Source organism: Parus major, chromosome 11 (assembly GCF_001522545.3).
Source record: "Parus major isolate Abel chromosome 11, Parus_major1.1, whole genome shotgun sequence".
NCBI lineage: Eukaryota > Metazoa > Chordata > Aves > Passeriformes > Paridae > Parus > Parus major.
Window position 1 is genome coordinate 793,901 of NC_031780.1, and position 14,661 is coordinate 808,561.

The window sequence follows — 14,661 nt, forward strand, 5'->3', positions numbered from 1 at the left end:
ATTTACTCCTTTGTGTAGAACATCAATACCCCAAACTCCCAGCAACACAACCCGCAGAATCCAACTTCAAACGCGCCAAGTTCCAGAGTCATTTCGATAAAAAGCCACAACAGGTGATTAAAATGCCCCTTAATTGAGTTCGCATCGCGCTCCGTGCTGCTCGTGGCCGGTCCCTCCGGAGGTTCCAAAGGCGCTCTGGGAGCTGGGACAGCCCCGAGGTGGCTCTGTGACCGTCGGGGACAGCCCCGAGGTGGCTCTGTGACCGTCGGGGACAGCCCCGAGGTGGCTCTGTCACCGCCGGGGACAGCCCCTGGCCTCTGCCCCCCGTCCATCTCCCCGCTGTCCCCCGGCACCGCCTGGCGTGATTTAACAACTGTAATTCCTTATTTAACGATGTCAAAGGTTTTTAGGAAATTGACTGTATTTCACCAACGATATATTTCTTCTCGATGACAGAGTGGTTAAAATGATTTTTAAACCAAGACAGCAAAATAAAGCAGTAATAAAATCAATAAAAGGTGCTTAAAACATTCCTTCTATTAGGTAATGGCATTTAAAATATCCGTAGCTTGTAATGGCACTTAGGATATGCCCGAAAATCAATGAGCTAAATTACTTATTGAACTAGTTAATTTGAACATTGAGTTTTATATGTATATTGATAAAACAAGCGACAAGAACCCTGGCTGTGTTCGAATTCCACGGTCAGATATCTCCCTCTGCCGGGGAAAAAAACCTCGGAAACCTCCACTAGAGACTCCGTCTTTTTTTTTTTTTCTTTTTTAATTTTTATTTTTTTAGTAGGAGCACCAAAGGATGTAACAACTGAAAACTCCACGAGAGGTCTCAGACTCTGCAGGGTTTGTAAATTATTGTTGCTTTTGCCAAAATCTCTGAAGTTTTTACAATGCTGAACAGCAACACAAAAACTTCAATTGCACCCCAAATACCATTTGGTATTTTGAAATGCCAAAATATTACCACTATATACAGAAATATATAAAACCCGTAGAGAACAGTGTGAAAAATAAGGGGATATAATAGCGCTTTAAAAACTGAAATCACCCTCAACAACTTTGATATTTTTCATGTTAATAACTCCTCCGTGTAAACTCTGAAGTAACAGCCTCAGGTAATACTTTTCTTTCTTTTCCTTTTTTTTTTTTTTTTTTTTTTTTTGCTAGAAATAAAGTGTGAAAGACAAATTCTGTGTCAACTTCTGCTCCTGAGGGGCAAAAAACCCTTCTCCAAAGTCTCACCTGAGCCTGTTCCTCCTTTACACGCAGCAAAAAACCTCTACAAAATCTGAGAGGCTGAACGGCACTGGCTTCACCTGACACGATCCTTGGGAAGGAACCAAACACTAATAAAGATTTCTACCTATTTTCGTGGACTTTTACGGCTGCGGAAGCGGGATTCCTGGCGTCCCGAGGCTCTGGGACCATGGCGCTCTCCCGGGCCGGGACAAGGACAGCACCTGGAGGGGGAGGATTAAACCCGGGGTTGGCACTTTATCCCAGCGGGGATGGCATCCACGAGGGATGGCACGGCCGGGATATCCACCTGAGGGATTCCTGAGGGATTCTCGGGAGGTCACGGAGATCCCTGACCCTGGGAGAGGAGATGCATCTTCCACGGGAGCAGCCGCAGGGCCCAGACCCCGGGAGGACCGGGGACACTCAGGGGAGGGAACGGGGGAAATGAGGGGAAAAGGAGAAAAAAATGGGGAGGGGAAAGAGGTTAAAAAAAGCGGTAAAAAAAAAAAGAAAAAAAAAGAGGTGTTTAAAAAAGCGGGGCAAGAAAAAGCGGGGTTAAAAAAAGCAGGGGGAGAAAAAGAGGGGAGAAGAGTGAAAAAGAGAGGAAAGGGGGGAAAAGTGGAGGACAAAAGGAAAGAAAGTGGGGAAAGGGGGAAAAGGGAAGGAAAATGGGAAAAAGGGGGGTTAAGGTAGAGAAAATGTAGAGAAGGGGCGGGAAAGGGCGGGTCCGCCTCTGAGGGCCGCCCCTTTCCCCGCCTCGGGGCGGGACAACGCCTCAGCCTCAAGATGGCGGCGTTACCTTCCCAAGATGGCGCCTGTCACCTTCCCAAGATGGCGGCTGTCACCTTCCCAAGATGGCGGCTGTCACCTTCTCAAGATGGCGGCTGCCACGCCCCGATGTGGCGAATCCCTTCCCAAGATGGCGAACGCACCTTTCCAAGATGGCCGCGGTCCCGCCCCGGCCGGCCGGCCCCGCCCTGCGCGCTGCACGCCGGGCGCGCTGGGCGGGCTGAGGGCGCGGGCCGGTCGGGCCTGGTGCGGCTGCGGGCGGTCGGAGCGAGCGGGGCCGGGCAGGGCAGGGCGGACGCCATGCCGGAGCTGGCCGTGGACAGGGTGGTCGTGCACCCGCTGGTGCTGCTCAGCGTCGTCGATCACTTCAACAGGTGCGGCCGGGCGGGAGTGGCGCCGCGGCGCTGAGTCACGGCCGGGCCGGGAGCGGGGCCCTGAAGGAGCCCGGGGCCGGGAGGGGACCCGGCGGAGCGGGAGGGCCCCGGAGCCGGGAGGGGACCCGGTCCCTCCGGCACCCCGGGTAATTTGGGCCTAATTCCGTCCCTCCCACCGGTGCCGAGCGGTTCTGGAGTCAGAAGTGAAGCCCCAAGCCCCAGGAGGGGCCCGAGCCCGCGGTGGGTGACTCGGGTCGCTCGCTGCTCGCTGTTCGCGTCCCCCGTGAGCGACATCGGCCCGTCCCTGGGGCCAGGCTTTGGTTCCGAGCACCGGCACGCCCTTCTGTGGCTGTAAACACAAGCAGTGACAACACATAACCCCTTTCTTCCACCCCCGCTGTGCGTGGGGTCCCTTCTCCCTCCTCCCCGTTTGTGGCAGGGACTGACAGTCGTTTTTCCTTTTAGAATAGGAAAAGTGGGAAATCAGAAGCGAGTGGTTGGAGTGCTGCTGGGCTCCTGGCAGAAGAAGATCCTGGATGTGTCCAACAGTTTTGCAGGTGAGTTTGGGTGTCCTGCCCTTCTCCAAAGCCGCTGAACTATTTAGTGGATGTAACAGATGGATTGTGTTGGGGTTTTTGAAGAAACCCTTGGTCTGTCCATCTACAAATCACCCCATATCCAACAACCAATGCAAACTGCTGTGACAGCCCTAAGTAAAGCTCACTCTCCTTTAGCAGCCAAAATTACCCAAACTCAGAGCATTTGGATAAATATTTTAATTCAGGAAGTTGGATTCTTAAATGCTGGTGTTTTGTTTTATTCCCAGTACCTTTTGATGAGGATGACAAGGATGATACCGTGTGGTTCCTGGACCATGACTATCTGGAGAACATGTATGGAATGTTTAAGAAGGTCAATGGTGAGTCTGACCACTGGTGATTCTGAAATCATAAATGTGCTCCCAAAAACTTTCAGGGCTGTGGAAAGGGGAATTCCTATTAATTGCAGAATCCTCAAGGTTGGAAAAGACCTATAAGATTATCGAGTCCAACCATCAACCAGCACCACGTGTTCCCCACTAACTGTGTCCCACATCCACGTAGTTTTGAGCACTTCAGGGAAGGGACTTGTATCTCAAGATGTCAGAGGTGCAGGCTATCTGACCCTGAGAACAACACAATTAACAGAAGCTGTTAATTACTCAGTGAAGGGGCCAGGAGAAAAGCTGAGGGTCAGTAACAGTGATGAGCGAGTGTGGTCACCGCTCAAGCCATGGCCTTGTAATCCATTTCTCTCTCCTGCACACGGATCAGACTCTCACCCTCTGTCAGCCCACCCAGAGTCTGCCCAGGTCTCTCTCCTGGGGCCTCCCCACTGGTCTGATTCCAAATCCTTTCTGCTTTTGCTCAGCCAGAGAAAGAATTGTGGGGTGGTACCACACGGGCCCAAAGCTGCACAAGAACGACATCGCCATCAACGAATTGATGAAGAGATACTGCCCCAACTCTGTAAGTGGGGCCACCTTTGGCCTGTGGGCTTGTTCTTCTCTCTTTCCCTAAAAGGGGCATTGGGGAAGCCTTATCCCCCACCTGTTTTGCTGGTGACACAGCATGGTGGCTGTAAAGTGACTGAGGAACTGTGATCAGGAGTTTCTTGAATCACTGAGTGCCTGAGGTTATCCCTCTGAGCAGCCTCGTGCTGGTGCTGAGGAGGGAAGAGCTGGCTTGGCTATTTTTTTCCTACTCCTTGACCAAAATCCAGTTTTCTGCACATTTTCTTTCTCCCCGAGGTGCTGGTGATCATTGACGTGAAGCCAAAGGACCTGGGGCTGCCCACAGAAGCCTACATCTCCGTGGAGGAGGTCCATGATGTGAGTTCTCACTGTGTGAAGTGTCACAGTCCCAGCTGGGAGCACTCAGAGGCTGTCACTCGTGGGTGTCACTGGCTGCAGGTGCTCCCAGCTGTGCCCAGTCACTGTGGGCCTGCCCTGAGCAGCTCACTCCTCGCTGAGCCCCATGCAGACAAACAACACCCAGCAGTGAGTCACTGTAATTGTTGCATTTAAATTCATTCTGGATGTCTGTAAAATACTGGATCTTTGTGCCTTTCTGAGGCCTTCACTACAGAGCAGGAGCTGCTCTCCCAAAATGCAACCAGGTTGGATCAGGGAGGAGGGAAATAATTGTGATATTGAGAATTTCCATTGCTCCTCCCTGGGCACAGAGTAGCAAAATGCAGAAATGGGAAGTTACCCAGAGGAGGAGAGATTGCTGGGCAGTCGGTGACACCGATTAAATCAAGGACATCCCAGCTAGAGCAGTTTTCTCAGATCCCTTGTGGCCTGTGTGGGGCTGCTTTTCTGGTTCCCTCCGTGCAATCCCTTGTCCCTGTCTAAAACCCCGTTTGTGTCCCCTCAGGATGGCACCCCGACCTCCAAGACCTTTGAGCATGTGACGAGCGAGATCGGTGCCGAGGAGGCCGAGGAAGTGGGTGTGGAGCATCTGCTGAGGTGAGGGGACAGCTGTCCCGGGCCCTGCCCCGCTGCCCGAGGAGCACACCAAACACACACCATCAGTCCTGGGAACCTGCATCCCATCAGCCCACAGCTCTCAGCTGGAAAGGGACGGTGCCCAGCGGGGTGAGGTTCTAATCCCCATTCTCTCTGCCTTTCAGGGACATCAAGGACACCACGGTGGGCACGCTATCCCAGCGGATCACAAACCAGGTCCACGGCTTGAAGGGACTGAACTCCAAGCTTCTGGACGTCAGGAGCTACCTAGAGAAAGTAGCTCTGGGCAAACTCCCCATCAACCACCAGATCATCTACCACCTCCAGGACGTCTTCAACCTGCTGCCAGACGTGAACCTGCAGGAGTTTGTCAAGGCCTTTTACCTGAAGACCAATGACCAGATGGTGGTGGTGTACCTGGCCTCGCTCATCCGCTCCGTTGTGGCCCTGCACAACCTCATCAACAACAAGATTGCCAACAGGGATGCAGAGAAGAAGGAAGGACAGGAAAAAGAAGAAAGTAAAAAGGAGAGGAAAGATGAGAAGGAGAAAGACAAGGAGAAGAGTGATGGCAAGAAAGAGGAGAAAAAGGAGAAAAAGTAAAAGGTGTAGGGTTTTTTTTTTTATTTGTAAATTAAAAATCTTGTAAACTAAATCCCTGCTGCTGGGGTGTCATATGTTGTGCTCAGTACTCTGCCCCTCCTCACCCAGGCAGGGTTGGGGGGAGCCATGTGGAGGCTTTTGATTTGATTTTACTGTTAGACAGCACTTTTCCTTTCCCCAGTGCATCTTTGGGGATGTTGAGGCCTCAGCTCATGCACGCTGCTCTCATTGAGCATGTTCCCAAATTCCAGGGCTAATCCTTTGCCATCAGCCAGTTTCGTGCAGCACAGGCATCCCTGTGTTTAACTGGCTCTTGCCCCAGTCCCTCGGGGTGTGGCACAGCTGGGATGTTGTCACTGCTGTCACAGCTCTGTGCTAGAGGCCCCAGCCCCTCCCTGGGGACACCGCTGGTGGCCCTGTCACACCTGGCTGGGACCAAGCAGCTCTAGGGGCTGCAGGAGGCCGTGAGCCCGGGGAGGCACTGAGGCCATCACCAGTGACACAGAGCAGGCAGGGACCAAATCCACGGCATCTGTGATCCCAGTGCTGAGCTCCAGATGCCATAATGGCCCTGGAGCCCCAGCCTGCACTGAGCCCAGCCAGGGCGACAGGCACTGACCCAGGACAGCTACGGACCCAGGACACACGGACACAGGACACACACAGGGACACAGGACAGGTACAGACACAGGACACACAGAGGACACACACACAGGGACACAGGACACAGACAGGGACCCAGCACACAGGCACACCTCGGCAGCTGCTTTGTCGTTTATTGCACACGAAGCCGCGCGGGGCAGGCGGGGCCGTGCGGAACCGGCCGGTTCCCAGCCCGGAGCCGTTCCCAGGTCCCGTCTCCACAGGCCCCGGACACGCCGGGTGTGTCCCCCGCACACACAGGGAGGGACAGAAGTGAGATCCAGGTGCTCTTGCCCTCACTGCAGCCTGCCCAGGAGGGTGGGCAGAACCCAGGATCCGAGCGAGGGCCTGGCAGTGCCCGGAGCCCCCGGGGCTGCTGTGGAGCACCAGCTCCAGGCAGGAACCACTTCAGTACAACTGCCCAGGGGCCACAGGCTGCAAATAGGGACACATCACGGACACTCAGCCAGGCTCTGGCTCCAGTGGCTGCGTGTCTCGCCTGGGAAGGGGCTGTGCTGGCAATGAGACGGTGCGCAAGAGCCCCTCAGAAGCATTGTCCTGGGGGTCCCTGTCACTGAGTGCTGGCTGCAGCATGGGGCCCAGAACTCAATCTGAGAGCCATTTTCCTCCTCACTTGCCACTACCAAAATGCCATGAAAAGGCAGAAAACAGGAGGGGGGGAAGAAGAGCTTCTACCAAACATGGAGCTGTGTCTGCAGGGGGGCCGGGGAGCCCCAGTGCCCCCTGTGCTGCCCCCCAGCCCCTCTGTGCCAGCCCTCGCGAGCCAAGCCCTTGTGTCCTCCTCTCCATCACACCTCGGATTTCCTTAGGGAGGGAAACAGCCCCGTTCCCCCAGGGCCAAGTCAGTGCAGACCTGGCCCAGGAACAAGAGCTGCAGTGTCCATAGGGGCCTGCGCACATCCCGGGGAAGGCTCGGCCCTGGGCACCGGCCGGCAGCGCTCCGGGAACGCCCCACAGCTCCATCACTCCTGTCCAAACCCTTCCGTCTCCTCGATGGCGTAAAGCAGCTTCTCCTTCAGCTGTTCATAGCTCTTGTAGGGAGGGAGATCCAGGCGGTTGAAGCTGGGGAGAGAGCGGAGGCTGGGACAGGCCAGAAGAGCGGTCCCATGCCATGGGATGGAGAGCCTGGCACAGCCCCACAGAGCTCCCCGTGTCCCCAGCCAGGCCGAGGGACAGTGACTTACCACGTGTGGCTCCGTGGCAGCCACGTCTCTTTGCCAACTTTATCGATGCAGAACTTCTGGGGGCCGTTGCTGCCTGTTAACAAGGAGCACAGCAAAGTTCTTAACACCATCAGGAGCTGGAAAACAAACCCCTCCCACACACACTGAGATCCTCTGCCACGGGGGGACGGTCCCAAGGTCACACAGGGCACAAATCCACGGCAGCAATCCCTGCCTGTTTGCAGAGAAGATGTTCAAAAAACAAAGGAGAAAGAAAGCAGCAGATTGAGAGCACAGAGGGGCAAGAGCACCATCTCTGAGCACAATGGTTCCATAGCAAGGGCAAAAACTTACTGATCTGCAAACCCTCGGGACTGTGCCAGTCCATCCAAGAGTTTTAAAGGAGCTGGCACGGGAAGTCCGAGTCACTGAGGTGGCTTTTTAACATATTGGGAACCCTGGAGAGGTTCCAGGGGGTGGAAAAAGCTAATGTGCCAGCAAGAACAACTGAATGGGTTAAGTGAGCTGGTTGGCTTGACATGAATGCCAGGGAAGTCAGGGAAAGGCTGGTATAGGCCCCAAAAAGCAGTACATTAAAGGATGAGTGGAACTATACTGTGGTTTTCTCAAAAAGAAGCTTTGTCGCACAAGAATCAAAATTGAATCAGAAATCCAATCTCATTCAGACTGAGATCACAAACCAGCCCAACAAAGTTAACTGTGGCGGGACAGTCACAGCCAAAGAACGTGTCTGGAAATGGCACAACACCAGGTGGGATCACTGTGCTTTCCTACTCGTGTGCTCTGTGTGGGGACAGGGACAGGAAGGTGCCACCCCCTGGCCCCCAGGACACACCGATGAGCTCGGCAAAGCCCCCGACGGGCAGGCGGCACGTCCCCGTCACGAACTGCAGCAGCCGGATCCTCTTCTCATTGTCCATCTCCTTAACCACCTGCAGCAGGAACGCAGCAGCTGAGTGGGATCCTGGCCCCATCCTGCAGGATGGCTCCTGCCAGGGCACCCCACGCCCTCAGCTGGCTCACACTGACCTGCCAGAACCACTGGATCTGTTTGCTGTTCTTGGTGTAGTGCCTGTAGATGGTATTTTTCTGCCAGTCGTTCATGTCGATCTCCTGCATCCCGCACAGCATCAGCTGGGGACAGGGGACACTCAGCAGGGGACAGACAGAGCCCTGTGCCCACCCTCTGAGCACCAACCCCTCTGGTGCCAGCCTTCACCTGGCCCAGGCACCAGCACTGAGGTGTCTGGGACGAATTCCCCCCATCCAACAGGATGTTCTCTTGCCAACGAACCCAACGAGCTCCCCCAGACCCAACACCCGAGGCCGTACCCTCGTCAGCAGAGCTGATGGGCACAGAGCATGAGCAGGGTCACCGTGTGCCACTTTCCACCCACATCCCCACCCCAGGTGCTAGCTCACCTCCAGCTCCTTCTCGTCAAAGTAGCGCAGCCACTCAAGTGGCACCACCTCATTGAAGCCGTCCAGGAACGCCTTGGTCTGCTCCTCCACGCCCCGTGTGAACCTCCAGTCCGTCAGCAGCCTGGGGAGGCACACGGGTCAGCACAGAGCCAGCACCGCTGGCCTGGCTCGGGGAAACCCCAGGATCCCTCCCACCAGCAGGGAGGGCCACAGGAGTGTGGGGAATGGCAGAGGGGCTCCCTTCAACTCGCACTGGTGGGTTTCTGTCTCTGCCCCCAAAGCCATGAGCAGCATTCAGCCCCGACAGCGGCCTTAGGAACTCCAGGGGTGCAAACCACATCCCCTGGCTGGAGCTGAGCTGGCCCTGGCAGCCCCCAGGCAGGCAGGGGGAACAGCCATGGGACGGGAGCGCAGCCTCAGCCTCTCTCCCCTCTCCTTTTTCCTGAAAGTACTGGCAAGTGCCCAGCCCGCAGCAATCCAGACCGCAGCAGAGCTCAGCCGACCGTGCCAGCCCGGGCCTGTCACAGGCCACGTAGCCAGGGAAGCGGCCACGTCCCAAGCCCCTGGTCCCACCCCTGCAGCCGCTGGGGGCGGGTGCCTGACAGGACCCTTGGGACAGCCACTCACATGATGTACTCCTCCTTGTTCTCCTCCGTCACACGGATGCTCTCACCACCCTCCTTCAGCTCGTGGGTGGTCACCTTGCCCAGGATCTCCATGTCCTGGATGAAGTACAGCTCCAGGCCGCACTCCTCCAGGCTGTTCTCCCTGCGGGGGACAGCGGGATGTGAGTGCTGATGGAGGCAGCCAGCAGCAGTGAGGGGCTGTGGGGAGAGCTCTGCAGCAGGGCACTCACTTGGTCCAGACAATGGAGTTGTAGAACTCGGGGTCGATGGACTCCAGGTCCTTCAGCGTCGGGCGCTTGTTCAGCATCCGTTTGTAGAAGGGCAGCGTGAAGCCGGTATCGATGAACTTCCCGTGGTACAGAGCCTGTGGCAGGGAGGGGACACCAGGTCACGGGGCACCCTGGGACACAGCCCTGGGGCAAGACAATGCTGCACCCTGGGGCAGAAGGGAGTCATTTGGGGGTTCCTGAGCTGTGCCACTTGCTCCTGGCTGGCACACATGGAGGGGAAGGGTGGCCTGCCCCAACAGCACTTCCCAGGCCAGGTGGGCTGCAGCCCCTCTCCCTCCCCACCGCAAATTCCACTGCATCTCCCTCTCCCCTCACAGCTCTATTAAGAGCACTTGTTTAAACAGAGCTGTGCTGTGGCTTCCCTGAATCCCTGGCTTCCAGGAGCCCCGAGGCAAAGGCAGCCAAAAATAATGCAGACGCTTGTCTAGAACGGCCCAGCGGTGAGTAATAGTCTGGGGTTTTATTGGTATCCTGCGAGGCGGGGCAGGGCAGGGCAGGACAGCGGGGCCAGAGCCGCCTCCACACACACCCCGTGGGGCTGTGGGCCAGGGACCCTTCCCCGGGCTCAGGGAGCCCCCCTGCCAGCCCGGGGCACGCTGGCCTTGGGCAATCCGTGACAAAACGGGAGGAGCTGCTCTGGAGCTTGGGCAGCTGGAAAATCTCACACTGCTGGGTCTAAAAATAGTCCCTGGAGCTGCAGACCTGACAGCACCTGGGGTGAGAGCCAAGGACCTGGAGCCATCCCTCCCCGCCACAACTCCTGGGAAACCAGCTCTCCTCTGGCCCTACAGCCGTTCCGTGGGTTTAAAACATCACCCCACAGCACGCCCGTGAAGGCTCATCTCCCACTGACCCACACGTGGGCAAGAAGGGGCTGAGGGAGGGCAGCATTGCCGAGCCCAGCCCAGGCACACGTGAGGAGCTGCCCCTTGCCCTGCTGAGCAGCCTGTCCCCTGCCACAGGGGACACAGAGCGCTGCTGCCATGCCCTGGCTCTCACCATGGCGATGAAGCGGCCGATGAAGCGGAAGTAGGTGAGGTGGTCGGGGTTGATGGAGGAGGCGGGGTTGATCTGCAGGCAGTAGTTGTTCTTGCCCGCGTACTCGAAGAGGCAGTACATGGGGTTGAGCACCTCGTGGGACAGGAGGAAGAACCACTCCCTGGCATGAGACAAGGGGAGCGCGGTGACAAGCAGCTCGGGGGGGACAGTGCGTGTCCCACCTCCTCAGGATGCCAGGCAGGTGCTGGGCACTGCTGTGACCGGGTCAGGGTGTTCCCCTCCCCGGGATGCTGTGTGGGGTTTGTGAAGCGTTTCTGGAGACGCCAGCTTGCTGCAAGCCCCACTCAGAGCATGGGGATCCTCAGCACGTGCCAGTCCCAGCCGGGCTGCCCCACACATACACAGCCCCCAAGCACACCCGGTCCCTCCGCACACGCTGCCCCGGGAGCCCCACGCCAAGCTCGGGACAGCACCATCCTGGCTTTGCTCCCCTGGCCGTGCAGGCAGGAATCCTCAGACGTGGAGGCAGCCCCGGCATCCCGTCCGTGGTTCTACCCTGTGGTAGAACAGCATGACGTAACCTACCATAGGGTAAAACCACTGGCAGGACACGGAGAGAGCTGGAGCAGGAGCAGGAGCCGGGCTAGCAGCCCCACGAAGGGCAGCAGGCCAGTGTGGGGGGCAGCGGGCAGGGACACGCCAACCCAGCTCCATGGAAATGTCCCAGGTGAGACAGAGGGGGCTCACAGGGACACACGACCCCCTCCAGCTAAGCCACAGCCCATGTCCTGTAGTATCATCATCCCTGGGCAGCAGCAGAGCTGCAGCAACCACATCACAGCCTGTCTGCCCTGGCACACACTGACTGTCTGGGAACACCAGGGCCTGTTTGCTCAGGGACACAAGGCCACTCAGCCCATGAGCCCCACAGCTGGGGGCAGCAGGGGAGCCCCAGCTGGGTTGCCTGTGCTCTCACCACCAGGGCCAGGCTGGTGCGATGCTTTCAGGGTGTTCCACTGCTCCTAAAACCCACTTTCCCATCTGAATGCTCCTGGACTCTGCTCAAGGGCAGGGAGCCCCAAGTGCAGCTGCCCTATGCCTGCACTGCCCACAGGGCACAGGCAGGGCATGGCCCTGGGGCCCAGCATGCCACGCTTACCTGGCGATGCCACCGTAGTCCAGGCCCTCCTCCCCTCGCATGATGATGTACAGCCGGCGCCGCAGGTCGTACGGCTTCATGTTCATGATCTGGGGACGAGCAGGCCAGTGTCACCCCCCAGGGCCAGCTCCACTCCTGAGGGCCAGCTCCACTTCTGCCTGGCTCCACAGCCCCAGCACCCCCTTACCTGCTGGAAGGAGTCCTCGAAGAGCGTCTGCCGAGACACGCTGATCTTCACGTGGCTGGGCAGCGCGTTTGACTGCAGGCAGGGCAAAGGCATGGGGCCGTGTGAGGCTGGCACGGCTCTCCTCACCCACACCTGCCCGCAGTGCTCAGGACACCCACACAGCTGCCCACAGCCGCTCTACTCACGTGGCAGAGGAAGCGGAACTGGTGGTACTTCCAGCGAAAGCTCCGGTCATACGCGCCCGGGGAGCCGCCGTGCTTGCTCCTGCCAAAGCAGCAGGGCCTCGGTCACACACCCTGCCCACAGCAGCCCCCGTCACCAGCCAGGTGGGATGAGGGTCACTGGGGTGTAAGAGGAGAGCCCCCAGCCCCGCTGCTCGGGGCTTACCCAGACTCGAAGCCTGGGCGCGGGTCCTTGAAGGTGGTGGTGCGGGTGTTGTGGTCCACGAAGTACCGCACGCTCTCGTTCGTGTACTTCATCTCCCAGCCCGGCGGCAGCGGCGGCTCCTGGATCATCCTGCTGGCAAGGAATGGCTCAGCAGACAGTCCCCCCCTCAACTACAGCTCTGTGCCAGGCAACAGGGAAGGATTCATGGCATGGGACTGGCGAGCGACAGTCCACACGCCAGGAGAGGAGTCCTGCCCGGGCAGCTCTCCGGCCATGGCCACTGTCAGAGCTTCACTCTCCATCTGTGGGATGCGTGGCCTCAGTGCAGGCCAGGTCCCTGGAGAACTGCACCTTCCCAAACCCTGCTCCCCCCACGGCCACCTACCCCTGCGTGCGAGGGTCTTCCCACTGCGTGGTCCGGGTGTTGTGGTTCACGTAATACACTCGCCCATTGTCCTGTCTCTTCTCTAGGAGAAAAGGGAGAGGAAGCATTAGATGGAGTCCAGGGAACAGCCCTCCCCTTTCCAGATCACAGGAAATTTGTCAGCTCCCCCATTCCACCTCCCTGGCTCGTTTGGGAAAGGCAGGATAAACCCCACGTTCCTTCCGTGTGCCCGAGCCTCCTCAGCCTGGCAGTGCCAGCGTGCGGGAGGTGCCAGGGCAGAGGCCAGCGCTGCCACTGTGCTGCCAGGCCAGCACAGGGGCTGTGCTCAGCCACACAGCCTCGTGCACACACACAGCCTCTCCTGGGACACGCAGCAGCAGCCCTCCACACGGATCCACAGGCGCTTTCCCAAACTCCCCGCATGGCCTTGCTCCAGTGCACACGTGTGTGAACACACACCCGCTCCCTGGGCTGCACACAGGCACAAAACAGCTCCAGCACACACCCCAGCCAGCCCTGCACACACCCCCTGCCTCCACACACTGTGTGTGCCCCACACCTCCTCCTCCTCCTCCGTGTGCAGCACCACTCTCACACACTCAGCCCTGCACCATGCAGGCAGGGACACCTTGTCACCTCCCTGTCACCCTTCTGGCCAGTGCCAGCCCCTCACTTCAATCCCTCCTGGACTGTGGGCAGCAGTCCCCAAATGATGGCCAGGACTGCATCCATCCCAAGGATCCCATCCATCCTGGGTTCTCCCACGCCAGACTGCTCAGGCCCATGCAGAGCTGTGCCTGCCCAGTTGGGCATGGGTCCCTTCTCCTTGCTGATGGGAGGGGGGACACCCAGCAAGGGCTCCACCACCGCCTCCCATCATGACACTGCCCCTGCAGACTGCCTCAGCAGCCTTGGCCCCTCTGTCCTGCTCCAAGCTCCCACAATTTTAACCCTTCTGCTCTCTCTGGCATAGCACAGCCCAGCTGCACCCACAAGCATGCCAGTCTGCCCTCTCCAGGGATGCCCTCGTCATGGAGGGGATCTCTCTCAACCGGGGGTGGCACAGGGACTTTTCAAAATGTCCTGGCACACAATGGGCCATGTGGGGACGAGCAGCTCTGCTCCTGCCAGCTCTCAGCCCTGCTCCAGACCCGGGCAGAGCATCCCGGGAGGCAGCACGGCAGCAGGACAGATCCCTGCTCGCCAGAGGAGCGGTCCAGGGACAAGCAAGGACTTCAATCCCCAAGCTGGGAATCTTCCCCAATTCAAAGAACAATCACAACCAATTTGGCATTCAGCAACTGAGAGAGGCTGGGAACTCCTCCAAGAAAAGGGGAAAAAAGGCAGAATTTAACATAAGAGATTGTGCTAGTCACAGGCAGACACAGCCCCACGTGCAGCCGAGCACAGGGAGCTCCATGGCCACCCTTTACCCTTCCCAGAAATGGCAGGGATGGGATGGGATGGGATGGGATGGGCAGCTCCTGCCCGGGTGACAGGAGTGTCCCCTGGGGCCATGCGGGGCCAGGTGAGGCAGTGCAGTACTTACCCCAGCCGGGAGGAAGGGGCCCCAGAGGATCATTGTCGGACGGGGCTCCGGAGGACTAGAGACAACAGAGAGAGCAAAAACACGGAATAAACCCCAGTGCCGGGATGGCTGGGAGGAGCAGAACACAGAGGTGAGCCGGCCAGCCCCGCTTCCATTCGCTTCTCCTTGGCCCACACCTCCCAGGGAACTAAAAAAAACCAAAACCCTGTACACTCAAAGGGGGTTAAAAAAAAAAAAAAAAAAAAAAAAAAAAAAAAAAAAAAAAAAAAAAAAAAAAAA

The 14,661-nt window shown here is 57.7% G+C and overlaps 2 protein-coding genes across 4 annotated transcripts in view; one reads left to right on the forward strand and one right to left on the reverse strand.

The window, feature by feature from the left end:
* The first annotated feature begins 2,240 nt into the window (after positions 1–2,240).
* Positions 2,241–5,583, forward strand: PSMD7 (proteasome 26S subunit, non-ATPase 7). The gene is made up of 7 exons (XM_015640133.2): positions 2,241–2,419; positions 2,885–2,976; positions 3,246–3,338; positions 3,830–3,927; positions 4,209–4,289; positions 4,837–4,928; positions 5,093–5,583. The coding sequence occupies exons 1-7, from the start codon at positions 2,346–2,348 to the stop codon at positions 5,529–5,531; spliced, it is 969 nt and encodes a 322-aa protein (XP_015495619.1). The 5' UTR covers positions 2,241–2,345; the 3' UTR covers positions 5,532–5,583.
* A 702-nt stretch (positions 5,584–6,285) lies between these two features.
* WWP2 (WW domain containing E3 ubiquitin protein ligase 2) overlaps positions 6,286–14,661 on the reverse strand; it is a 30,400-nt gene continuing 22,024 nt past the window's right edge. For all 3 annotated transcript variants that reach the window (XM_033517174.1, XM_015640130.3, XM_033517175.1), the window contains 14 exons: positions 14,383–14,437; positions 12,834–12,915; positions 12,449–12,577; positions 12,247–12,325; positions 12,062–12,133; positions 11,875–11,963; positions 10,716–10,875; positions 9,657–9,790; positions 9,428–9,568; positions 8,801–8,921; positions 8,408–8,512; positions 8,214–8,310; positions 7,379–7,451; positions 6,286–7,256 (listed from right to left, as the gene is read on the reverse strand). In XM_033517174.1, the coding sequence (XP_033373065.1) occupies positions 7,157–7,256; positions 7,379–7,451; positions 8,214–8,310; positions 8,408–8,512; positions 8,801–8,921; positions 9,428–9,568; positions 9,657–9,790; positions 10,716–10,875; positions 11,875–11,963; positions 12,062–12,133; positions 12,247–12,325; positions 12,449–12,577; positions 12,834–12,915; positions 14,383–14,437 (1,437 nt within the window). In that variant the 3' untranslated portion in view covers positions 6,286–7,156. The remainder of the gene's footprint in view (positions 7,257–7,378; positions 7,452–8,213; positions 8,311–8,407; positions 8,513–8,800; positions 8,922–9,427; positions 9,569–9,656; positions 9,791–10,715; positions 10,876–11,874; positions 11,964–12,061; positions 12,134–12,246; positions 12,326–12,448; positions 12,578–12,833; positions 12,916–14,382; positions 14,438–14,661) is intronic.